Source organism: Gallinula chloropus, assembly GCF_964237585.1.
Source record: "Gallinula chloropus genome assembly, chromosome: 3".
Lineage (NCBI taxonomy): Eukaryota > Metazoa > Chordata > Aves > Gruiformes > Rallidae > Gallinula > Gallinula chloropus.
The window spans coordinates 117777545-117805534 of NC_140087.1; the positions used below are offsets into that span (position 1 = coordinate 117777545).

The 27990-nt window shown below is 40.0% G+C and overlaps 1 protein-coding gene across 1 annotated transcript in view; it reads right to left on the reverse strand.

Annotated features, from left to right (window-relative positions):
* Window positions 1-1426: 1426 nt before the first annotated feature.
* The window catches only part of CDC5L (cell division cycle 5 like), a gene marked incomplete at its 5' end in the record, with an annotated part of 35503 nt that continues 8939 nt past the window's right edge, over window positions 1427-27990 (reverse strand). The window contains 8 exons of the mRNA XM_084262092.1: window positions 1427-2065; window positions 4535-4747; window positions 18710-18907; window positions 21546-21791; window positions 22128-22208; window positions 23152-23316; window positions 24706-24868; window positions 27412-27560. Of these exons, the coding sequence (XP_084118218.1) occupies window positions 1961-2065; window positions 4535-4747; window positions 18710-18907; window positions 21546-21791; window positions 22128-22208; window positions 23152-23316; window positions 24706-24868; window positions 27412-27560 (1320 nt within the window). The 3' untranslated portion in view covers window positions 1427-1960. The remainder of the gene's footprint in view (window positions 2066-4534; window positions 4748-18709; window positions 18908-21545; window positions 21792-22127; window positions 22209-23151; window positions 23317-24705; window positions 24869-27411; window positions 27561-27990) is intronic.

Sequence of the window (27990 nt, forward strand, 5' to 3'; positions counted from 1 at the left end):
GGCTGCCCAGGGAGGGGGTTGAGTCACCTTCCCTGGATGAGGTACTTAGAGATAGGGTTTAGCATAGGACAGGAATGGTTGGACTCGATCTTAAACATCTTTTCCAACCTTGTGATTCTGTGATCCACAAACCTGACAGTGTCCCCAAGGCTGACATAAAGTCATTCAACATGCTGTAACACAGCAAAATCACTAACAGCAAAGTCCTCACTTAAATTCAAATATATTAAAGCAAAATTGCGTGAGACACGCAACTTGATGCATTTAGTGCTGAATTCTGTGCTGTGCTCAGGTTTTTGCCTTTTTCTCCATGCATTTCTACAAACTGCTAGAAACTCCAAAGTGTAAGAGTTGAAAGTAAGATGGATCCCTGAAGCAGCAATGCACAGAGAATTAAAAACATGAAAGTAATTCTCTAGCAAGACTCTGGCAAATGCATATATTGAAAGCGTTGGGAGTAGCTGATAAAATTTTGAACAGTGACATTTAACTCATGTGTGGTCTGACTGAACAGTACTCAGATTTTGGATGAGATTTCAAAAAGCATCTCAATGAATAGGAAAAACTGCCTTCACCCTTTCTTAAATATCTGATCCTTACCCTTCAAAAGAACAGTCAAAGTAGTGAGAATGTGAAAACGTGCTGGAATGCAGCAAGAGGAGTGGCGAGGGAAGGTTTTCTCCACTCCACGGCTGCTCTAGCCAACAGCACATGCTGACTAACCAGCTCTCCAGAAGCAAGAGGAAGTATCACCAAGGATCTCAAAAGTGCAACACGCTCAGGATATACTCCGTAAGCTCCTACGTGACGGAAGGTCACCTGGCAAGATGACATGGCCACTGCCTGCAGTAGTAAACTGCTTAATGTTCAGGGTACGCTCCACAGTGCTCAGGCACACTAGCAGAGCATAGACTCAGCTCCCAGCGTCCTTGGCCTACAAATACTTCACAAACTGTGACCTGGAGGTGCTTTGAAGACAGCAGTTGACCACAGCCAGAACAGAGCAAAGGACAATTCTAAAACCTGAGCAGAACAAGCAGCTGAGTTCCAGTGCTTGTGGTGTGTAAGACGCAGCCTCCGCCAACAGCTTTCCATGAGCTTCAGGCCAAAGTAGAACTGTGATGGCACCCATGTCCTTCAGCTCACTGTATAAAAGCCAAACTGCAGGAAAAGGTTCCTCAACCAGATGGAGGGAACATGCATTATGCACAGATTATTGTAAAAGCATTAGTACTGACAGAATTCACAGGTACATATTCTGCTAAATCTATGGGAACAGTTAGGTTACACTGGGTGCTTTCATAAAACTTCAACCTACAGTGTTTCAGGATGGTGAAGTCCCACCAGTAGGAACATTTGATCTTGGTAAAACATTTATCTTGATAAAAACAGCAGTGTGGGGATCAGGAACAATGTTTTACATGGATCACAATCATCTCACACAGGTCCTTCCTGTTACAAATTATTGTCTTGGAAAATAAAAGCAGCAGCAGGGGAAGGGAGGAAAGGCAATTCACCAACATGGCCAGGGATAGGGAAGGATTAAATTTCAGTTAAAAGAAAGGCATTTTATTTCTTAATGATTTTTTAGTATTCCAGGTTTATTCAAACCTGTTGCTCAAACATGCAGGCATGTATCTTACAGGTCTTAAGACTGGTAAAATACTAGGAACAATGTAATAATCCTGGCAAATGAAGACATGGCTAAAATCATTCCAGAATGACTTTTTTTTCTTTTTCTTTTAATAAAATTTAAATCCAGCTTTTAATAAAATTTAAATCCAGCTTTTAATAAGCCATTCATACCTACAGGATTTGGAACAGTCCATTAAAAGAACAAAACTTGACAAGATGCAAACAGCAGACTACGCTTGATTTCTGCAAGGGACAGCAAGAGCTGTTTGAGAAGTATCTGTACACTTTAAAAATGTTCCATCAGTGATGAATGGAATTTTGTGCTTTAATACTTTGCTTGGAAGGTCTCTTTATCCAACATGAAGTCAGCAAATCGTTGCTGGAGCTCTTTTTCTCTCTCCTGTTGTCGCTGCACATCTTCCTTCAGACACTGAAAGGAAACCGTAACAACAAAACCAGTCAGTTCTTCCACAGTCACACCCATGAGTATCTTTAGCAAAGGTTGTACTTTACTTCCTTCAAAGGAAGGGGCTAGAACTGAGACAGGGGACTTCTAAAGTTACTTATTTTAAATATAAATACAAAACAGAGCAGTTGATACAGAATATCAAGAACCACCATTATCTTACTTTCAAATATGAGTTATTTTACCCTGGTTTTGACAGCAGTTACTATCAAGTGCTTCAAAAGTAGAGATTTCAAACTGGAGACTTGCCACAAGCAGCGTGCTGTATTTAACAGCTACCCATGGATTCTTACTCCATGAGTTTGTTCCAAACCTTTTTTGGGTAACCTTCCTAATTCACTCAGCATCCTGTGACAAACCTTTCCACAGGCTTCTTCTACTAACTACCCATTGCACGAAAGAGAACTACTGCTCGTTCTGAAAGCTGCTAACTGCTAGTTTCTTTGACCTCCCTTCTCTCTTGTATGGGAAGAGACAATAAATGTATCCTAGAGGATTAGCCTTGACTAAAGTGCCATATACTAAAACCAGATGCCATTATATATATTATATATAACCGCTTGAATCAGTAAAGACTGGGGGATGACCTGCTGGAGAAGAGCTCTATGGAGAAGGACCTGGGTATCCTGGTAGATGACAGGTTGGCCATGAGCCAGCAGTGTGCCCTGCTGGCTAAGAGAGCCAATGGGATCCTGGGGTGCATCAGGAGGAGTGTGGCCAGCAGGTCAAAGGAGGTGATCCTCCCCCTCTACTCTGCCCTGGTCAGGCCCCACCTGGAGTATTGTGTCCAGTTCTGGGCTCCCTGGTATAAATAAGACAGGGATCTCCTGGAGAGAGTCCAGAGGAGGGATACAAAGATGATTAAGGGCCTGGAGCATCTCCCCTGTGAGGAAAGGCTGAGTAAGTTGGGACTGTTCAGCCTGGAGAAAGAAGACTAAGGGGGGACCTAATTAAAGTCTATAATTATCTGAAGCAGGGGATGCAGGGGGAATCAGCCAGTCCCTTTTCAGTGGTCTGTGGGGACAGGACAAGGGGCAATGGCTGCAAGTTGGAGCACAGGAAGTTCCGCACCAACATGTGGAAGAACTTTTTCAGTGAGGGTGACAGAGCCCTGGGACAGGCTGCCCAGGGGTGTGGTGGAGTCTCCATCTCTGGAGATATTCAAGACCCATCTGGATGCCTATCTGTGCAATATGAGCTGGGGAGCTGCTTTGGCAGGGGGGTTGGACCCGATGATCTCTCGAGGTCCCTTCCAACCCTTGTGATTCTATGATTCTATTAGCAACTAGCAGGCTATTAAATACATTTTTACTGTTAACTTTCACTAAATCAATTAATCACTTCTGATTTTGTGAAAATATCTACCAGCATTTCTTTACAAAAGTTAGTATTAAGAAGTGTTCCACTTTATCTTTAATAACAAGTGCTTAAGAAGGTTTGAGCCTCAATGGAATCCTCCTGTGAAGAAAATAAAAAAAAAGGAACAAACTTGTGCTCAGCTAAGCACATGGTTTTTTAGAAAGCAACCCTGCCACTGTCTTAGCCTAGGACTGAGTCTTGCTTGAGGGTTGCCTTGCTAGCTGAATAAAACATGGAAGGATATCCAGGATATATTGAAACAAAGAACAGCAGCTCTGCAGCACTGTTATCAGGCACCTCAGTGTCCCTATTTCCACTAGTTCCTGACTTAAGCTAAGGCTGCTCAGGGAAAAAAAGAGCTATCTTTCTCCTCAAAGCCATGCCAACCAGTTAGAGGCTGGTAAGGCAGGTGGTGTTATTCAGGAGCAATGGCCTAAAAGCACATGTGCACACACTGTTCACCAGCAAGAGGGCTGCAGGCAAAGGGCCTGAACTCTGAGGATGGCTCAAAACTGTAATTACTGAACCACTCAACTTCTGAAACAGAGTGCCATGCTGAAAACCAGTACTGAAATGGGGTTACTGTACTGTGCAAGTCCAGCCACCTCCAAGTCCGACACAACAACTTCGCTTCAGGGAGGAGTACAATCAACATGTTCAGTGAAAGCAGAATCTCCTGCAGTACCAATTGGCACTTGATCTGCTGACTTTGAAGGAAGTGGGAGGCTTTACAAAAGTTTCATTTCTACCCTATGTTCTAACAGTAATGAAGCCAAATTAAGATAGATACAGAACTTATGTTGATACGCATTGCACAAGATTAAAATAAACCACATGAGGAATAAAAACAAAGTTAAAGCACTCATAGATTAGTCCCAGCTTGTAATATGTCACAGAATCTTTGACAGTGAAGTGAACAGAAGAGCCTGGTAATTGCCAAGAGTGTAATTTAAAGAGACCATTAAAATCTTGATACAACCTCAGGCTGTGAACCTCAGAGCCCACGACCTGTAAAAACACCCTTCCTATAAAGTGCCTGTACTCGACCTAAGGTATTAGATTTAGGAATCTCACCTCCAGTCTCCGTGGGATGGCAGCATCTTCATGTTTCTTCAGTTCCTCAAAAGTACGTAGCTCCAGATGTGCCTGTTCTATTTGATCCCACAAATCATTCAATTGTTTGATGAGGCCCATTGCTCGAGACTGATAACCACCGAGCAAGATCTTCAGCTTCTTCTCCATCTTGGCAGCCCTCTTTGCTTCAGTTGTCATGTGACCTCTGTTTATCTGTCAGAAGGAACCCAGTAATTGATTTATTTATCCAGAACTCAAAAATCAAGAAGGAAAAAAAAATAGTAAAGATTTATCTGTAGAAGTGTATAAAGCTGTTCAAAGAGTTCTTTGATTTCTATTAACAGATGATACTACACATTTTACAGCCACCTGCATTTCTGGATTACAACCTTTACAATGTAAAGATGTTATTCTAGGGGTGAAGTCCAATAGACAAAACAGGGGATGATGACACCCTCTATGAGTATGGCTTTGTAGATAGGAATTATTGCAGTTGCTGAGTTAAACAAGAAGCCAAGTCACACAATCAGTTTCTACGCCGCTTCCCACTTCCACAGGATATGTTCTTTGTAAAAGAAAACTAAAGAGAGAGACTATGTTCCCCTCTTTTAAAATTACATTCTTATATTGCAAAATCAGCCACATCTTGCAATCCTTCTGCCTAGACCAATGGGATTCATCTAAATCCCATCTGGTGAAAAAAAAAAGCAATTTGGAACAATAAGGCAGCTCTAAATCTGTCTCTCTGTTGCAGACAACCACCAGGAAAATATTTAGACCAGTCTGACTGTCAAATGAGTGGCAACATGAGGGCATGGAAGGACTGCAAGGAACAGCAGAAGGACTATTAGAATGCCAACTAAATCCAACCATCCATCCGTATGCACCTTCTCAGGACAGCCAGACCAGGAGACAACAGGCTAAAATTACATCCTCATAACTCACAGAGGTGGGACAGGATGGAGACACCAACTACTTTCTGTTTCTAAAAGATATGAAAGGCAAATCCATAAAACCAAACCCAAAACCAAAACATGGTCACCATCCCAAGAAGAACCCAGACACCATGCTGAGAATTCAATAGGTGGTGACCCTTCATTCCTGGTGCCATCATAAAGCATCCCAAAAAGACCGCCTGGACTCAGATGTCTCTGTAGTAAAATGCCGGATAGATTACTTGATTAAGTGTTCAAAGGCCAGGTTGGATGGGGCTGTAGGCAACCTGATCTAGTGTAAGATGACCCTAGACAGGGTTATCTACAACTAGATGATCTTTACAAGGTTCCATCTGACCCAAACCTTTCTACGATTATGTGCCTCAGTGTTTGTAAGCGTTTGAGACTGCAATTAAGTGAAGTTGGTTTTGTCTTAAAATAACCTCACCTATCTGTAAGACCTCCAATCACCTTTAGTACATTACTATAATGTTATAACACTGTTCCCTCTTAGGCCATATCAAAAACCTGGAGCTCTCCAATAGCCTTTCTTGACAAGCATTTCCTGCTTTGGCAAGGGGGTCCTACTTTGGCAGGGGGGTTGGACCCAATGATCTCTCAAGGTCCCTTCCAACCCGTATGATTCTGTAATTAAGAAACTCTGCTTTTGTGTAGGGTTTTTCCCTTACAGATCTCACAGCTAGGATCATAGAATCCTAGAATGCTCTGGGGTGGAAGTGACTTCATAGATCCTCTAGTTCCAACCCCCAAGGAGGTAAAATTATCTTTAGCAGACAAATACCGAGACAGCACAATGAATCAGTCAGTGGCAAAAGCCAGAAGCAAAGCTTCACAATTCACAACCCAACAGCATATGCAACAGATACGACACAGTGATGAGATTAAAATGTGGTACCAAAACCACAAACCAAATGGCACGTTAGAAGTGCAGCTCTCCTTCCTGTATCATTCCAGTAAGCACAACCCAGCACGCCCTGGATTTAGAAGCTGTAGTTTCCCCAGAGTTGTCCAGGCCAGCCCTCTAAAACCCTAATCCAGACATAATCCATAAATGGACAGATGACAAAATTCTGCCAATCAGGACACAATACAAATAAACAGGCATAATCATGTTAATGTTTTATATAACATCTATAAATAGCAAAAGGTAACAGAAGCCCTTTGCATATTTTTTTAGACATGTATTCAGTGGAGCAAAATTTTAAGAATGAACAGCCATCAAGATTTTTCAAGTCTGACAGAAGAAATCTTTAACACCGAATCACAAATAACAAATAACACCAGAATATACCACCAAGCAAAGCTGTGGAGAGGTGTAGCATTTCACATCCCCACATAGGGACAGGAGGGTCCTGGTTGGTTGGGTTTGGTTTTTTTTTTTTTTTTTTTAAAGGAAGTAGCATTAAAAGAACACGCTTTTTTCAGAAATTATTGTGTGAATGATGCCAAACTCAACAAAAGAAGGAATCAGACTTCTTGGATCCTGATTTCTGCTATAGTAAGGATATAGGAAGAAAATAGAGGATATATGAAGAAAAGGAGATGAAGAAAAATGCAAGTTTGTGTTAAAATATAAAAGCCTAACGTGGCACCATAGTGGTTAAATCACCTACTCTGCCTCGTTCCTTTAAAAATCAAAACTTTGTTGGTGAACATATTACATACAAAGGAATTACCACTGATCAACCAAGTAGTAGAGGCTTTTCCTCACTTTGAACAGTTACCCAAGATACCATCATTTACCAGTGAAACTAAACTCTGTGGGGAAGGAAGTACTTTCTGACCTGTCCTTTACAGTGAGAATCAGCCAGATAGTCCTGGTGGCTGCGGTTAAAGCAGCTATCAGTGGGCACCAAGCTACAGCAAAGAGCATTTCATTAACCCTTCAACTGTCCAACTTTAATGAAGTACACTCTACTACACAGCTGCACGTTTCTGTCAAATGCCCTACTACTTTATTCAGTCATTTAAAACAGTTTTAGTAGGTGGAGCAGAGATAAACAAAGTGAATGGTCAAGGGAGAAAACTGTTAATGGGAGAGTGAGAGAGAAATTTGACTTTCTGAGCTGTCTAGTTTGCTCCTGGGGAGACAGATGCAGACTGCTACGCTTTTCAGATTCTGTTTGCAATGTAGACTTAAGCTATGCCCAAGGTGCTTTAAGCATACAGAAAGGCGCCTCTTTTTCAATATTTATATAAATCTAGAGAAAATTAAATAAATAGATTAGGGATTTGCGAGGATACTCTCTGATGGAAAAGTATGAAAGCTTTAAATGTCTTCACTGGTAAATAATATGCTATTACTGCAACAACAAATACAGCTGTGTGGTAAATGAACTGTTTTCCAATTACTGTTCCTTGGATGAAAAACGTGTGTTGAAAGCCACTGACATTTAGAGATCATGGAAGAGATGGATGCACAGGCAAACAGAATTCTGTTTGTAACAGAGGTCTGCTGCAACAAAGGTCAGTTGTCCCATGTTGTTTCACAGCATTACAATGTAAAGTATGCTTCATGCAGAAATGTTCTATGACAAGAAGCTGCAATATGAATGTCACTTTTCCAGAACAGATTTTCTAGAACCTAATTTTCTAATAAAATTTTTATGAGAGAGCTTGTGGAGTATCTCCAGAGTATCTCCAGAGATACTCTGGAGATACTCAAGACCCATCTGGATGTTGTCTTGTGCAATGTGCTCAAGGAAATCCTGCTCTAGCGGGGGGGGGTTGGACTAGATGATCTCCAAAGGTCCCTTCCAACTCCTATGAATCAGTGAACTTGTGAACACTGTGTACCTGAGAACATAAAATGCAGTTATCAGCACTATCTCCACCATGCAGAAAACATGATGGATCAGGGCATTACACTCACAAGTCCTGACTTATTTGCACACTCCAGTAGTAGTACTGGGTTGGTCCTGCACTTTTACACACTTCAGTCACTTTTACTCACTTTTCCTTGGTTTCAGACATCAACATCCTGATTATTTAAGAACTCTTGAGATTTTCAGAAAACAAGAACTGGACTTAATATTGTAAAGTTGCTTTGGCTACAGATTCTTACTTTTAACTATTAGAACTCCTTAGGTTGTATATTGCTATTCAGCCCTTGCTTTTCTACTCCCCTCCCTGTCTGTCTTGGATTATCATAGGCCTCAATGCTGTAAAAAGAAGAAAAAGGAGGGGAAAAGAAAAAAAAAAAAAGTCTCCCAAGTATCTAAACCCAGAAATAACAGCCCTTTCTTCCTTCTCTGCTTACAGAGAGAAACGTGAACACTCACCACCTTTCCCCCACCCTTCCAACTACAAGATTTTAGGACCTACTACAAAAAGGTCAAAAGGAGGTCTCAGCTTTTGTAACAAATACTATTTATTAAAAATTGCTGACTGCTGCAATAATGCCAACAACTGCATATAATTTTAGTTCAAGCTTCGTAAAATTTTAAGGCTCAGATACCAAGCTAAAAATTCCAAGCAGTTATGAAGAGGTGTGTTTAAACAGTAGTCTACATTATTTGCTTAAAGCTAAGAAATAGATTTCAGTAAAATCTGACAACCATTTCCCCACTGAACCAGGCAGAAAATGTATAGACATTTGAAAGATTTCTCCACTTAGTTATTTATTTTGTACTCCTTGGCTGGCTTTGGTTCTGCTGACTTTAGTACCAGCTCTAGCAAAATGGGAACAGCATGTACAGACATGGGGTAAAATGATACATAATCTCAGGGTGAGAGAGCCTCATCCCATCTCAGATCTCTTATGTAAGAGGCCTTCCCTCATGCCTAGGAGAGTTGTGTTCAGTTTTCAATACTACACTGGATATCCAAAGAAAAGAAATCAAAACAGAGCAACAGACATGATCAGAGGGTTATAAAACATGGACTAGAAAGAAGAGACCGACTGAAAAAAACAGTTTTCTTTCATTTTGAGGGTTGGTTTTTTTTTTCTTCTTCACCTAGCTAAAAATAGAGAAAATAAGAGACAAGAATGTGTTTTAAATATCCCAAAGATCATTGTGAAAAATTAATCTGTTTTTATGTCCACTCAGAAAGGAAGAGGGATTTAAATTCAGCTAAGCAGTTTTAGATAGGAGGTTAGTTGTACAGTTTAACTAAGGGCAACAAAGAACAGGGGAAGACTTCTTATGAGAACAAACAACCACTGGGAAAGATTTTGGAAAAACTGACCCTGAGGAAGGAAGGGGTCACGTGCCTTTGAAACTGCATTTTCACCATTCCTCATCTCACTAAATCTACTGAGGATACCCCTCCTCAGTTCAAAGGGCTGTTTTTCCCTCTACTGACTGTTTTGTTTTCCTTCTATTAAATGTGGAGCTTCTGGTAATCCCTAAACAACATTAAGCACTCTTATCTTCTAACTGATCGTCTTAATCATGCCTGATGGGTAAAAAAACCATGGTAGAAAAACTCCTGCATTTTCTTACCAGAGCCACAGTGAAAAGTAAATCAACTTGTTGTGTGACCTTAGAGAATCAACATATCATTATAAAGCTCCTTAGCTGTGCAGAGAAATCCTCTGCCAGCTTCAGCTACGCCTGCTGAATAGGTTACTCTTGGAACCTCCCCAGGCCTACTCCAAACGTTACTATAACTTCCTTCCTCACCTCAGACCCACAAGTGGCCCTCCCATACTCAATTCTGCCGGCAGGAGCTGGATTAACTTAATAGCAGGGCTTGTAAACTTGCCTTACATTGGCTCAGTCAGCCAGAGCAGCTGGAAGGAGACAATACTACCCACTAAGATGACAGCCTTCTGCTCAGGCCAGGTGATGTCAAACAGGTTTCACCCGTGTTTCAAACCATTCAGGGATGGTAACAGTAACACCAGGGCATCTTCCAAGCATGTTTAGGTGATCTGCCTTTACAAGCTCACTGGCACACTCTACAATAGCACATTTTTAACCCAAAAATGCATTAGTTGCTCTATTTACAGTTCCATGTCTTAGACAGAATTCTTCTTTTTTTTAGTATTTTTTTTTTTTTAGAAACACAGTTGCATCTGCCTATGGATTGACCAGGCAAAACTCTGTAGAGCCTGCCTCTTACCTCAGAGTTAGTAAAAGGTAAGTCAAGTCTGCTGGAAACTGAGGCTTGGGGTTAGTATCAAACAAAAAATTGCATTTCCAGGGCTCCATCCATCAAACTGCTGTCAAGATTAGCCTTGGCACAGCTAACTGGAACTGCTCTATGGCTTGACCCAATTGAAAGTGAAGGTGATGCTTATTTCATGTACGAGGAGTACAAAGATCATTAAGAAAAGGCTGAGTACCAGAGCAGTCAAAAAGAGGCAAGAGTGTAATTTTTAAGAAATTACAAAGTAGGATTTAATTGGTTTTGATTAAAAGATTCAGTCACAGGTGATCCCCAAACTAAGGCATTGCTGGTATGCAACTGCAACTTCACAACTGAAGCCAGACCAATTGTTCAAAGCTTGCATGGAAGTACCAACTCTTCCCAGTTTAACAGGGAATCCTCAACATAAAACTCCTATGCTGAACTTTACTACATATGCAGTACATCATTACAAGTTATTTATATTTGCAGGAGGCTATTCTCTCTATTCACAATGGAAACTTAACAACCCAAGAGCAATCTCCATGTGAATTGTTTCAGAATCAACTTGCCTTCAGACGTCATAGCATGAGTTGATAGAACTGCTGAGTAAAGACAGTACAGCATACATCAAGAGCAAGTGTTCCCCCAGAAGTACAAAGCACCCAACTACCTAGATCTAGAATAATCCAGAACGTTATGGGGTAAGTTAGCAGTCACTGTTCATCTACGATGATGACTTTGAAATGCACTTGGAATACTTTTACTTGGGAATTGCTTCTAAGACCAGCAGTATTATCAATGATACCCATATATCACAATCACGGTAGAAACACGCCTAGAAGACCACAGTTTAAGATGAAAACCAAGTAATTTACTTGTACTAAGATTTTCTGGAAACCTTCTACCTCTCCCTGGGGAAAAAAAAAAAAGAAAGAGTAAGATCAGAGACAGCAACAACTACCTCAGGCTAACAGCTTTGGTTAAACATAAGCAAACATGAGTTAGTGCTGTGTCTGATGAGATAATATGGCAGCAAGCAGAGTATAATTGCCCTCAAAATCTACACTGCAACCCCAGAGTTCTGGGACTGGCCCTTCCAGACAAGAAGCTAATAATCTTGTGGAATCTCATGCAATAAACAAGTTAGCAAACAGCCTGGTTCCTTCTCAATACACAGCAGAAGCTCCAGGATGACCTTGCAGCAGTCACTAGGTACTCTATTCCAGCAGCTACTATTAGACAAGTACAAACAAAGCAAGTTACTTAGTAAGCAGCAACTCCCACTGGCTCAACATTCACAGGTTCTCCCACTGCTTCATATTAGGACAGACTTTAGATTGAAAAGTCTGCAGAACAGGTGGCTTCCAGCAAAAGACAGTATCAATTTATACTTGCCCCTGTTTAAACACAATTTTCAACAGCAATTGTGTGCAAAGGTCACAGAATCACAAGGTTGGAAGAGACCTTTAAGATCATCAAGTCCAACCATTCCAATCCTATGCTAAACCATATCCCTCCCTAAGTACCTCATCAACCCTTTTTTTTAACACATCCAGGGAAGCTGACTCAACCACATCCCTGGGCAGCCTGTTCCGGGCCCTGACAACTCTTTTAGTTCTTTTCAGGTCTTTTCAATGAAGAGCTCTGTCAATGCTGCACTTTATTTCTAAGCACTGAAGTTCCTCCTATGAACTTCATTTCCAAATGTGAAACTAAATTGTACCAAACACCACGGAGGGAATCAATGGAGGGGAAAATCCTCCCACCCTACTACTGGTCAAACTGAAAGTAACTGCTATGCAGTCTAAACTTATTTTCAAGGAACATTTTTGACTGCTTATTTCCAATGTTTTGGCATGTCCAGGACTGAGAACATGTAGAAAAAGCCTTTTTTTCTATACAACAAGTAATCTAGCCTCCCAGAGTTCACAACCTTATCAGAAAGGCCAACACAATGGTTCAACTGGAAGAGAGATTTCAGACTCATAGGCAAGATTGCAGAAATATGAAAAAAACCCTTACTGGTGGTCATCTACTTCCTTCCAAATGTCTCAAAGTAATTCAGTAGTGTAAAATCAACTAGTAGCATCTTCCTCTGACAGTAACTGTTAAACAGCAAAAGTATAGCTCTACTTCCCAAACCTCTCCAACTGGCAGTCTGGGGAATGACACTGCTTTAAGAGTTGACTAGTTATATTTGAATAAAACTAGATTGGCTTTCCTCCTTTCCACTCAAGGCAATGAAGGTTTCAGGGGTGGGTAGGTGCTAACTGCAAATGTAATTTGTGGGGAAAACCAAGGATGTAATAATTAATTCACCTCAAGGACAGCAAACAATGTTGGTGCTGTTTTTTTCTCCCCCTCAGACTTCTAAAATGCAAAGATAAAATGCTCCAGCTGACTCAGCAAACTGTAAATGGAAAAAAACCCCAACTACTTCCCAGGTAGTACAAGTACACTTAAAGATTTAACAGTTTTAGATAGTGATTTTTCAGTCACAGGTCAACAAATGCTTCACAAACTTAACTACAGAGCCCCATAAGGTAAACATTACTCCTTTTCTAATGACAGAGGAACCAAGCAGAGATTAAGACCTGGTCTGGCTTCACTGCTCCAAGGTGCTCTAGGTGCCTCTGTAATAAAAAGAAAAAACCCAGGAAACTGAAAAGAGAAAATTCAACCCCTGAATGGGTCAGGCTGCTCTGAGGAGGTGCTTCATTCATCTCTGTCAAAAACAAAGGGAGCCTAAGGCAAGTGCAGTTTTTAGTTAGAAGGCTAAATTAAGGTGTATCAAATCTGAACTCACAGGACTTGCTCAAAACCAGGCAGTGCACTAGAAAGAAAACACAAGATTTCTGGCTAAATCCATTTATCTTCTCCATCACATTTTTTCTTACTGTAGATGTAAGTTACCCTCAGCAATACAAAACACTTATTTACTGCTTTCTTTATTATAGGTTATGGGTTACCTTCACTGTGGATCTCCAAAATTCTGCAAGCAAAGAGGTGGTGTACTATAGCCAGATGATCTACGACCAAGCTACCATGGAAAGCTGCTTTATCTAAAAAGAATTCATTTTCTGCCAAATGAATGAATCAATCCAGATTACCACAGAGTTACAAAAGCACTGGTACAAGGTCAGAGGAAATGACAGAGGATAGATGGAGAAATTTAAGTAGCAATGACCTTTTTTGGCACAAGCTCTAGCACAAACTACACTGTAACTTTTCTGGCAAACTGTAAAAGTGTTTTCACACACAGGTAAAGACAATTCCTATGGGATCTGCCACGTATCTGTGTTACCCAGGATAAGTACATGCCTTTCAAAACTGCCAAACTCATGTACTCTGATGACGAGCTGTTCATTAAGCAGAGATCAGAGACTTTAAGCTTTGTCTTGCATAAACAGCTCTACTGGATTCCAGAGAGCCTGAAAGTGAAGAGCAGTGCTAACCCTCAGATGTGATCCGCCAGCACCAACTACATTCCCAACTGACCTTACTATAAAAGCTTATTCCACAAAGACAACACAGTAGTACACGAGTATATGAGACCATAAAAGCAAACTACTCAGGGATTCAACCATATATTAGTTTTATGAGAAATTTCTCTCTTCCTAGTGTTAAAAATTTCTCCTATTTTCTCACTAACAACACACCTGAAAATCCAAAAGAAACACAAGCATCAGAAGCACATAAACTAGAGAAAAGTTACAATCTCCAATAAACCAGAAACTGATACACTCTGCTGCAAGATGTACCATGTAACCCATAAAACTCCAGCTAAACAACTGGCTTTCAATGCAAATCAATTCTGAGGACTTTGGCTGCAATCTACAGCAGAAATGGACACTTTGGTCTGCTAAATTAACCATCTTGATGTATCTCAGATACTGCTAAGAACAGGTAATTTACTGTGCTTTGTGTATACAGTGTAACTAGAGTTTCCTCCCCTGTAGACTTTCAACAGTGTTTATAATTTAGCAATCAACTGAAATGATGACGTAAACTACCACAGTTTTAATAAAAATATTTGTATGCTGCAAGCCAACATCATGAACAGTCTTCAAAGGAAAAGTAACACTGCCAGGAAGTTTCAATGTTATAAACTACAAAGGGAAGCAACTAGCCTGTTAAATAGATGCCTCCACTATCTCACATCATCTGGTAAGGCTCCTAGTTTAACATATGCCTTAGGTAGAAACGTTTTTCTTTAGAAATATACTGCTTGCAAGAGAAGTGAGTACAATGTATTACAGAGAACTGAAGCAGTTATTAAATGTAACTATTATAGTCAGAAAACCTCCATTTCTGAAATGACTAGTTTTACAGTGGAACCTAGCCTCAAACAAATATGACTGACTTCTGGAAGCTACTGGAAAGATCACAAAATTCCTCCAGGCAAAACTAAGCTGTACCACTCACACATAGTGAGGCCACAGGGATTCACCTGTGACCTGAAACTACCCATCCATAATGCAAAAAAGTTCACAGATTTATCTTTTAATACTCTTAAGCCACGTTAAGCACCACATTCAAAGAGTCCACAACCCTCAAAATAAAGGAGAAGTGAAAAGTATTACTAAGACATAGCAATACATTCCAACACTAAAACTACTGCTGAGTTGTGCATTACCATCAACGATGCCCGGACAGGATATCTAGCCAAACAGAAGCTTTCCACAACTGCTCCACTTTGCCTCTTCAAGTTGATCAATACCAGCACAAATCTGTTTGTGATATCACCATCAATTTCAGAAAGATAAATGTCATGTCAACATACACAAGGCTGCACCACTAAATCACTGGGGCAGGGGAAACAGGCCAATTAGAGAAAGACGACTGTTTGTCCGCACCATCAATCCACCCAGTAATCTCAGAGCAACGAAGACAGCGCTAGAAATAGCCAGGCTTTTATTCCACACTGGATCTGCAGGGTGTTAGCAGTCCCAGATGGAAGCATTAAGACAGCCACTACCCGATGTGCAGCTGTCTCCAGCAAATAGCACTAAGTTCTCATGGGGTTTTGGTTTTTTTTTTATCCTAACGATCTTGGTGCAATATGAAGGGAAAGAAGCAGCCCCGAAAACTGACCATCAGTTCCTGGCAAACTCTATTTTACAGTTTCTGCTCTTCTCTCAAAAGGAAGTTAAGAGTACAAGCAAGTATCTCGGGGTATTGAAAGCTGAGCTAATATCCCTGCTTTTCATTAAGGTTGCCTGATACTTCCCATTAAAATATCTATTTCAACTGATATTGCTTTCAGACAATTTTTCCTTGGAAAAACATTAAAATGAAGATGAGTTTTACCATTGCTGAGAATGAGTTAGGAAGAAAAAAACTGGTGTGCTTTTTCTCATTGTATATCTGTTCATTAAACTGCTATGCTTTTTATTATTTAAAAACCAATTCAGCTAATGACCTGTGCATTTGTGTCTCACTTTCAGGAAGGATCTTTTACACAGGTGAGGCAACAGAGCCACACTGAACTGCATTTTACACACACTTGGGAGAGATTTTTCAGCTCAAATTTAACTTTGTGAAGAGTCCACCTGCACTCAACAGTTTGCTGTGAAAGGCAGTGTGGTACTTTCACTGCACCTGCAGGGCACCACAAACTCCCACTGAATTGTGGTGTGTAGTATTTGCATACACTGAGTAAAGTCAGAGAGCAAGCTTGCGTAAGTGCCCCAAGCAACTAGACTCTTCTAGCAGTGCTACGAGCTCCCTGCTAACCTGAAGAGATGTAGTACATAAAGTGAGACAAGGAGCCCCATGATCACAGCAACCCACTGCAGACACAGATAGCTGGGTTTTGTGTCTTCCATGGAGTCCCATGCAGTACTGGTAACAAATCAAACCCAATTTTTTTCTAGCCAAGACTTATGCTTTGTATTTTGCTTCCTGGGTGACTGTCTTCTCACCACAGAGAATGAGAAAATGCAACAGGAGTTTGACAAACAGATGATTTGACCTTAAATTCTTTGCTTCAGTATTCTTAATAACCATACTACCACCAACTACTCGTTCAACTAGTAGGAGAGGAACAGAAATCAACAGCACAGAAAGCCCACACACAAGTAACCAATTTAGACTTCAGAAATAGCGCGCAGCATAAAGGCACGGGGCCACACACTGTACAATACAGAGAAAACAAAATATTCAATAGCTACTCATTAAGTACCATCCACCCTGTGCAGTAAATGAGTTTGTGGAAAAACTACTCTGTAATCATGAAATTAAAGACTGTCTCATAACGCATATGCAAATTAAGGCAGCCAGAGTAAGGCTGTTTGTGCATTCCCCAACCCTGACTGTCTGACTTTGCGACTTTAATAATGTACTTCTAATGTAGTTTTGGGCATAAGATATTTAAATTTCAAAAGCATTTGTACACAAATTAGGTACAGCCCTCAGACTGGTGGCTCAGTGCCAGCACAAGCCCTTGTTGCCATGCAAGCTGGCTGCTGCTGTGCTCAGAGGACGGGTTTTGTGCAAACAGAAGCAGAGCCTGCAAGAGCGCGTCGGGCAGCGTTGGGCAGGGCAATGGTGCTCTCTGCTGGGTAAGCAGCAGCACAGCGAGTGTGCTTTGGCATTAATGCTAAATCCCTCGGCTACTGGGCTACCTGCAGGTGACGGCTTCTGGCTCAAGCAGTTGACAAACAACTGCTGGGTCTACACCTGGGCAGCTCTTGATTGACAGGTTTTACAAAATGCACATTCATAGAGTGTATCATATGCATGAATCAAATGAAAATTCAGCCTCTGGCCTCTATCTCTCATGTTACTTCTAGGATAGCAGCTGTTTGAGGAGGTTTACTTCTAGTAAACCAGTAGCTATGTTGATATTAAATACACAAGAACTTTTTTAAAAGTTTCTTTTTATCATGGAAAAAAAAGTTTCATGCTTGCATAAGTTTAGAGCAACTTGCAGGCTAAAATGGTATAGAAAACAGTTAATAATTTACTACAATTCTGGTAACACACATGTTGTGTGTGAAGAAAAATGTAAAGCCAGCTTACTTACTATCATGCAAGCCAGTATTTTTGTTTTGTGTGGAGCATTTGGGTGAACTTCTATAGAGAGAAGATAGAGCAAGGGAAATCAGTGTCAAAAGGTTTTAATTGCCACCTTCTACTTAGTGCACCACACCTGCTATGTTTTTCTCTAAGCACACCTCTCCCTTTATCCCAGGGCACCCTACCAAACCTTAATGCCTCGTTAAGGCCTGAGACTTGCATTTTGAATGAACCGATGCAAGCGTGTTGACACTGGAGAATGCTGTACTCTTAACTCCACAGAAAGAGATGCAGTTGCAACTGTTGGTCCCTTACTACAGTACCCAAACTACGTGCAGACACATTGGTGAGATGTTGTTACCTGAACTTTGGCAGTTTGCACTTGCAGAAAATATTAGTTATGCAAACACACAACTGCAAACTCATGGTTTGAGTTTAAAATGCACTTATATGGGAGACTAGTGTGTTCTGATAAAGTGGAACAGGATCACAAGCACCCATCGTTGTCTGTTCCACTGCAATTGGCAGAGGATGTCAGTCCGGTAAGAATTCTGGCCTATCTGGACCTTTATGTATGTAACAGTCAGTCAGAAACCAACTTGTAAGTAGGAAAAAGAACTTGAGAGATGTTTTAGGACAAAGACATTCTTTTTAAGCAACTTTCTCTGAAGTATGTCCTGTTAGCCACTACCAGGCACAAAGTGCCAAACAGGAAAGCTTAGGTATCTGATCTGCTAATAGCCACGATTAAGAAAAAAGCAGAAAAACCCAGCGTGGAATTAAAAGAAAGCAGAACCTGACCTTCTCTCCAGTTGAGAATAAAATGGGTGAGATGAGCAGTGTTACAGCTAGTAGTGCATGGAGAAACAGTGGGGGAATACTCTAAATATTTATTTTAAGAAAAGAGGATGAGAGAGGGCAATTTAAACACCTCAAGAACTTCTACAAACACCCTAGGAGAATTCTTCGATAACCTTTTCAAAGGAATCCTACCAAAGGACCTTACATTATTTATAATGTAACTTGTAACTCCTACATAGACAAAAAAAAGAAACAAAACACACAGGAAAAACTTTTTTTTAAAAAAAAATAGGTGCAAAAAGCAGGAAAAAGTGACACTGACCTCAAGCCTCTTTTCAAGTGACTCTATCCTGTCTTTTTTGCTGGCCAAGTTAGCTCTTGTGTAGCGGCTCTGTCCAGGCAGGTATAACACTTGACTGTAACATTCTTCCCACACCTGGTTATAAGCTTCACTTGAGAGCTCTCCATGCCCCATTCCTTGCTTTACCACTTCCATCTCTTGTGCCAGTAGATCCTGTGCCTGTTGGAAATGATGAGAAAGAAATTGCAGTTACAATACATGGGATCGAAGAAAATTCCTCCTTTTCAATCCCTCAGTGTTCAATTCACAGGGGCAGTTTCTATTTTCATAGTAAAAGCTCACCATCAGGTTAAGCTAACTATGAAATCTAACACAGATGCTGTGGATTATAAATTAAACCCAGGGTAGAAGGCTACTCACAGCACAACTACCCCTCATTTATATAATTTGGCCAAACCTGACATCACTCTGCTGTAGCTAATGAAAGCTGTGGCACAGCTAGATACTTCATCTTGCTGCAGGAGATAAAAGCAAGGACCTTGAGGGGAGGGAGAACTGTACAGACAGAAGCAGCTGTTCTGTGAAACAAAAATCACTTCTCATTTCCTTTTGCTCACCCTTCTCAACACAACCTGGAAAGTCAACTCTAAACATTAACAGGTGAGCTGTATAAGCTCCACTACAGGAAATACTGCTCTGACTTTAACTATCACACATTCTGTTGCTGGAGAACTACTAGTGAGATAGAAGCAGTCTGATCTTTCCAGTTTAGTTTACAAAGTAACTTACAGGGAACTGAAAAGATTCATGCTGTTCTCACAGCTCTTTAATATTTCTAATGAAGAGCCTAGCCCACAAAATGTATAAGCACCCCAGTCCCTCCTTTTTATTTGTAAATAAAAACCCCAAGATCTGGACTTCACTGGTTATAAGTGCCTGTCCTCTCTTTCAACAGGATTTACAGGTGCACCAGCAATTTCCTAACAGCAGTAGAAATCTCATTGCAAGCAGAAGTATGTTTTATAAAGGCATATTGCCCAGGAAGTAATTCAGGTTATCACCAGATTAGATTATTTCAGGGATATTGGGGAAAGAAAAATTAATTACCTGTCCTCACTGGTCAAGACAGATAAATAGGAGTACTTTAACCACACCTGACAAAGCTAAATCTTATATAGGTTCACTTTCAATTAGCCTCTGCTTGTACACTGTGAGTAACTACCCAAGGCTATTTAGCCGTGGCAACATAACAGTTCCATTGCACTAAAAGCTGAGCATATTGTGCTCAGCACCACTGTTAATCCTTCTGAAAAGAGCACTAGACACAAAGAGATTTTTTTTTCCCCTGGATGAAGAGATTTTAGTAGAACATTCAGATGTTCTAAATAAAAATTAGAAAAATTAGGAAAATAAGGCCCAGATGAGAGCACCGAGATAGAAAAACTTCCTGGATTGAGTTTAATTTTAGGCAGAGAGGGAATATTATACTGAATGTTACAGAGCAAGGATGCAAAAAACTTCTGCCCATCATTTAGAAGACTAAATTTCCAGGGACTCTGAAGAAATTTTCCAGACAAAAACTACTGGACTGTGTAATAGTCTCTAAGGGAAGTGATAGAAAAACCTAATTCTTGTTGCACTTCAAAACAACCAAGAGAAAGCACTCAGAGTGTTCCTAAGGGAACAATCTGACACTGACAGGGTAGGGAAATTCATGATCTAACTGTATTTTCCATCTTTAACTTCTCCTCAAAAATCTTCAAGTATAATTTTTCATTTAACAGCAAAACTGGAAGTACACACTGTTCAGTGTTTCTCACTGTAGGCTTCTGATTCACTGTCAAGGAGATGGATTGATTTAAGATCTGCTTATCTATCTTCAGAGTCACTTTAAAGTAACACAGGATTCAGATGCAGAGATAGCACAGCTATTGTCTGAAGGCAAGTCTCGGGTAGCAGGAGTCTGCATAAAACAGATGACCTGGGGCATGTGATTTTGTCCTTTTCACTCATTTTTATTCCTGTAAGCCTCTGGTCAAAAGATACTGGCACAACTTCACAGGTGAAACTCTTTGAAAGAGTTAACCACAGCAGCCTGTGTCTGCACTGTCTGTCACATGGCAGCAAAATGCAACATCTGTAGCTGCTTAAACAACCTGAACAGGAACCCTTGGTACAGGACTGCTATTTACTTTGGGATTACAATGCAAAACAGTAGGGATTGCCCAGCCAACCTACTCATTTCATCCAACAACAACCTATTCTGCCTACTTGGTGCTTTTTAACCAAGTACACTTGAAGATCAGTTGCCACAGCCCAGCAGGGTCTGCACTAGCACAGCTCTGTTGGATTGAGTTTGATAAGCATAATTAAACAGCTTGATTTGTTGCTTGAAGTTATAAACGGTCATATTTAGTCTGCACTGCTTCAGAAAAAAACCTGCTTAGTAATTATGGGTTAGCAAGCTACAGAGGCAGCAGAACACAGGTGTCACAGTTAAAGTCTGACATGAATTTCCAGAAAGGAACAAAGTAGAATTTGGAAACTGTTGGAGTATTTTATACCCTGACTTAAAATGATTTGCAACTGTTGCACACTCAAAATTCTCCCTAAAAAACGTCGTCTCTGGACAGATACATCATCTTCATCATACTGCTGAGTGCCTAGACTAACGTTAGCTCACAGAAAAGAGAATGTGCACTTAAATTATTTTTATGGCTCTTCATACAACCCTCTGGAGATCTCCCAACATAAATTCTGAGCAGGCTTGAACCCACCTTTTTTTTTTTTTCCCCACAATTACAGGACCATGACATGAGGCAGTAGGTCACTGGTAATTAGGCAATTCAATTCTCACCTTCTTGAGATCCTCTTTGGAAAACTTCTCATAAGGATTTTGTTCCAGGTAAGCCATGTGTTCTGCATTGTTGCTTCCAAATCCGGGGCCTTTCCCCTTCTTACCACTAAGCTGTTCTCCAAATGGGTGGTGTAAAAGATCAAAATGAAGCATAGTAATCATCTCTTTCTTGATTAACTCTTCACTCTTCTGCAAGTCTGTTAGAGGTGGTTCCACATTTAAGGGTCTCAGTATTGTTTCATTAACCTGCCCAAGAATTAAAAATGTTCAACACCACACACACCAAAAGACCACAATAAATTCATATAACTGCACCTGAGCATGAATTTATGATTTTTCTACCAGCTAAACCTTGCTAAAATCCTTTGTGGTGTTACACACACAGCACTCCGACCACCCAACTGTGCTTTCATTTGTGCATATGAAATACTTCATAGATGAAGTTTCCCCTGACACTTAAATCAGCATACTCAAATAGAGATTTCATTCTCTCACCATCTACCTAGACTGTATTTCATCCTGTAATGATTAACATCTTTATTCCTATTTCTACCCTTAAAAGTAAATTTTGTTTCCACTTACTTCTGAGGGCCGTGGTAGATTCTTCTGAACAGCTTTGTGCATCCTCTTCAGTTCCTTTGCCCGCTCTGCATCTCTGAGAGCCTGGACAAAGAAAGCATTACTCCAGCTACTGTAACACAATCAGATGCTTTCTACAATGCATGTGATATAAAACCTGATTACTGCAGCAAAGATTCCTTTAAGATTTCATCTTATTAAGCAAGAGCCAAATAACAGGTCATTTCTGTGACATCATAATTTACCGATTTCAATGGGCACAGCAGACAGGGAGATCCAGAAAGTAATCTCCAGCCATCAAATTCTCCTTCAGCCTCAAATCCAGCAGACTTCATTCTTTACAAGTTTTTCCACATCAAGTCTGACATCTGCTCTAACTGTCCAGACAGGAAATCCACCAGGAAAAGATAAAGACTCTTAAATTTGAAGCTAGGACTTTATTTGTCCTCTTCCATGACATAAAGTAACTACAACACTTGTGAAAGTGTAAAAACATGAGATTTCTCCTTATATTCCATTTTCTGCCAATAAATAACATGAAGAGGTTGCATTATCTAAAACTTCAGGAATGATCAGCAAGATCTACCGTGTTCTAATCCCAGGCATGTCATGCATTCATTTGAAAGGCAGGATGCTCCTCACATGTATCATATTACAACTCAAATTCTCAGTTATCTGTATCTCTAAAGACTTTTTATTTGTGTTGCTGGAAAAAATGCTTTTAAAAGTATTTTTATCTTTTGGTGGAGAAATGCAGGAGGTAGGACATACACTCTTCCAGCGAGTTCATTATAGAAAATGATGTGTGATATATGGCATTAAAAAAGTAAGAAAAGGATTCCAAGAGAAAACTGATGTAGCCTGTGTGTAGTGTGTACACTCTGACAGCAGCATGGAGAGCAGGAACAGTTTACTTTGTTATTCTGTAGAAGCTGCATCACTTCCACTAAACATGCACGAAGCTCCAGGCATCATCCAAGGAATATATTTTAAACAAAAATACTGTCCACATCACACACACCCCTACCTGCTTGCGGGCATCTATATCAGCAGTATCTTCTATAAAGGTTTCATCTACTTCATGCTCCTCAAGTTCTTTTTCTGCATTTTCAGGTAACACAATCTCAAAGTCATTCTTTGGAGCAGGAAGGGCCATGAGTCCAAGGCGCAGGTGTTCACGAGACTCTCTCTCCTGTTGAAATAACAACAATATATGCTTCTGAATTCATGCCCTACGGTGCAGCACAATTAAATTCCATTCATCTTTGTTAAGAGACATGAACAATACACAACTAATAGATCATCTGGGAACCTTATATCTGGTACAAAGTTAACAGAAACAAAATCTTTGAAGTCTGACAAAAGGGGCACGTTACTAACCCAGGCTGGCCTACAGACCAGCACCCCAAAGTTTATGCACTAGTAAGCACAGAAACTGCCTGATGCTGAGAAAGCAACATACAGCTTTCTTAAAGCCAGGTAATGAAATCTGCACACAGGCTGAAAGACGCTCAAGTAAAACAACAGGATGGCACCTCCACTTTCCAGGAGCTTCAGTAAACCAGCAATTCACATAAATGCCCTTCAAGAAACCGGTAATATGAGAAAATGTGTTTGTGCTGATGAGGTTCCTAACTGGAACTTGTTTTCCTTGCAGTTGCCCATGAAACAAACAAGAAAACAAACAGCACCAGATCCGGACACCAGTGGAGTCCATCAGGAAACTGAAGTCCCAGTTTTCCTTCTAGGAGCAAAAAGCCTTTTAACTATAAAAAGGCTAAGACAGAACCAAAGTAAGTGTAAGGACATCCAATAAACCTTGTCCTTCAGGCTAAGAGGAAATCTGAAATTCTGAACTTGAAGACTGACTTTCTGCAAGAGCATCATGCCAAAAAGTTGAAGTGGATATCCTTAGCTAGTCCAAAAAGAAAAATGTCAATAGCTCTGGTGGGAGATATCCAAAGCCACAGTTTAGGCTGCAGAATTGGCCACATAAAAGGAGTTCCCAAGGTGCTACCTATTAGGTATATGCCCTTTTATACCATGTCTAATTGGCAGGGTACATCTGGCTGAATCTCCAAGAATGGAAACATCTGTTGCCAAAGGCGATGAAAGAATCTGGATGGGACTCAGATTACTGGATATCTAAAAACCAAGTGCTCCTGATGGCAAAAATTAAACTCCTTTAGCTCAATGTTGTCAACAGGACAGACTGATGAAAAGGTCCTGTAGCTAAATCAGGGAGCTAAGATGATGAGGGATTTGAGAGCTGCAAGAAAAATGAATCTTTCCTTGGGATATATTTCCTGCTCAGCTTCAAAGATAGAAGTAGGACTGAAACTTAACTATGTCTTCTTTGACAAATAGCTTTAGAGTGTTTTTATTGAGCACACTGAAAGACATTTTAAGTGGTACGACTTCTGTTCTTTCAAATAAAGGTTTTATTTTATCAGGTGATGAATACAGACCTGTAGACAAGTGGTAGAAATAACGCTGTAAAAGAAAACCTGTTCAGATGATGAGAAGTAAAAATCCTAAAAATTAATGCAACACTAATAACCACTTCTTAAGTACTTCTTACCATTTGTTTTGCATAAGATGGGTCACTGTAATCTGCCATTCCCTCTTCTGGGTTGATGTTCAGTTTATCACGCAGTGGAGTTCTACCAGGAGTTGTACCAACCACAGGTTTAGGAGTCAGTCCTCCACGAGGTGTTAAGCCTTCCGGTCCATGAGAGGGTGTTCTAAAGGAAATGCAAATACATCCATTATTTTTTCTCCTGAAGAGCTCTACTTACAACAGTCTGAATAATGAAAAAGTTATGTAAATACCATTAATAAATTCAATCTATATTTTTTTCATTGAGAGGCAGTGAAACCATGATATGCAATTGGAAGTCCAAGGTGTCAAGCAGAATTCCAGGTACATCATTAGGTTAACAGAAGTTTTAGGAAATACATCAACACAAGCTCCCACTGGTACTTTTGAAAGAAGACATTATCTAGTCACCAGGCATTATTTTGGGATACAGTAATTAGGATTTAATTGCATGCTCTGATTTCAGTACCACCTGTGGCAAGTCATTCCCTCTGAATTCATCCAGCTTAAAAGTTGTCCCATCCTACAACTGAATGAATCACTCTGAGGATTCCTCTCTGCTTTCACTTTTAAGCACCTAAGGTTAGGCAGAATGGATTAAGTCTTGGATTTTTTGTCCCTCAGTTGCTTCTCCTCTAGAATGAGATCAAATACTGTTCTCTATCCCAACGCCCTACTATAAAAGGTGTGCAGACACTGTATTGAATATAGTCACAAGTTTTCTGTTGCCAAGGTTTCACATAGTCACAATACGAATAATAAACTGGTAAAACACTGTTAAATGTCTCAGAGTAAACAAATTTGTGAAGGAAAACAACTTTTAGAAGACAACCTACATTATGGTACCCATCTACACTATGTATATATGTTTATATATACATATATATAGCTTTATATATAAAGTATTTTCCAGTGACAAATCTGTGTCCTGCAGAGTACAACTCTGGCAGAGAGGCTAGACATGATGATTTAATACATGATTTCCACTTCTAGTTACTGGAATTCTGTAGTACCAATAAGATGTCATAATGGTGGACAAAGACCACTATATACGTGGCCTGACACACACTACTCATCCTCTTTTTTAGAGATACAACAGTGTCTTATATACTGGGTATGTCTGTGAGAGGCAAGTGATACCCTCCTCTGACTTGAGGCTGTTCACAGACTCTTACAAACTCTCATTTAGGATAACAAATATACACAATAATGCCTGCAGGATGACACTCCCAAAAAGCAGCAAAATGCATTTTTATGTTTTCAAATTAACATTTCATAGGATAGAATTATTTTGTGAATTATACTAGTAGAAAAAGTTCTATGCTGACTGTCCAGATGAAGCAATTTCCAAGTCAGAGGCTTTGTTTTTTCTAGCTGTCTCAGTGTTTAAAACCTCATCACAATTTTCCACTTAGTACCTTTTAAAAAAATGCTTGTAACGAGGATGTGAATAAAAAAAAATCCTAATTAAGACAACAACTCTCATTTTAAAAAGTGCATTAAGATACTACAAATTTCACATCATCATAGAAAAAAAAAAGGTGCACTTAAGTATTTGTTCTTTTGGCCTAAGTAATAAAGGTGATGGCTCTGCTTCACTGCTTTACCTCCTTAAAAAAGTTACTGCTTCCCTTTGTTGTTTTTTTTTAACCATTTATTGGTGGGTTTTCTTGCTCTCTGCTCAAGGTCTTGGATTTTCACACTGATAGAGCATTTCTACAACCAAGCCCAGCTGACAAATCTGTACCGTATTTGCATACGCAAATCTGAACCTCAGAAGCTAAAAACCTGCCACAAACAAACAAAAACACCCCAACAAATTTAGAGTGTCTCTACTTTTTTTTTTAATATAAAATAACCCAAACAAACAGTCAGATCACTCCAAGCCAAACTCTACATTCATGCTGCACCACACTGACGCCAACAGATCTCCAGAAAAGGATTCATTTATGTAGATCCAATTAAGAGAGTAGGGCTTTTGCACACAGCTTTTAAACAACAAAATAAAGCTGCTTTTGAAAAGCTGCCATAAAGGTCCTTTTTATTTCATTCTCTGCTTTTTCTACTTGTATGATACAAGTAAAATTAGAACATGAGTTAAAAAAGCTGACAGACAAAATGTACTAAGTGTAGTATATTTTAGCTGCATGCTATTTGGCATTTGTGGGATATGTATTTACGTAGGACCCACTGTAAGAGTTAAACCAGTAATTCCATCCTATTTAGATTGGCAATATAAGAAATATTTTATTTTGGATATATATGGCTTATATAATATTTACTTCAGCTTCTCAAAAATTCAGTGTGGGTTTGGCTAAGGGACCTCCCACACCTTTGACTCAGAGGTAATACTTTGGAAAGGCTTGGATCCACATACAGAATGACACTCCATCTTACTATTTATACTCCTGTATTACTTCAGTATAATTTATATTGCTCCAGACCACAGAAAACCTCATTTTGGACCAAAACTCCAGTTAGCTATACACTGCACAAACACAGATGATGTGGCTGAGCTTGTGAAAGACACAGAGAAGGAGAAAGCTGTACAACAAAGCAAGTTAAAATCTGTTTTGAAGCGCTGATTGTAGCTACTATCCCACAACACATGGTATCTGCTCCCTCCACCCACCTCCATTAGATACATGCCCAGCCAAGGACTCATTAGCAAAAAAGAGCCTGCTTTACCTGAAGGGTGTGGAAAGCACAGTGTTTGGAGTCTGAACAACTTGCTTCTGGGGTGTTACCCCCGAAAAGTCACTTTCATGCAAAGGAGTGTTAAGACCTCCTTTCAGGGGGGTATCCACATTTGTGAGCGCCATCAAATTCTGTGCTTCCTGTGTAACAGACAACAGGCAGTACATCACTAAGTCTTTCAGAGTCACACTTTACTATACAGGCTTAACAGATTCAGAAGTGGTATAACAGCCAAAAAGTTATTTGAATACCAGTAAGTCTCTGGAAAATGTTTAACACTTCTTAAAATACCCACACACAGGTATTTACAAACCCTACTGTTCCACTGAAAGGGATTTTAATCTTAGAATCATAGAATGTTTTAGGTTGAAAGTGACCTTTAAACACCATCTAGTCCAACCCCCGTGCAGTAAGCTGGGACATGTTTAACTCCATCACATTGCTCAGATCTTCAAGCTTGATTTTGAATGACTCTCATCTTCTTTTCCAGTTAAATACATTCTAAATTGGAGTTGCAAAAATTAGTAGGTTACTTAATGTTTCAAATTCCCTCGGTTTGCTGACTCGGTA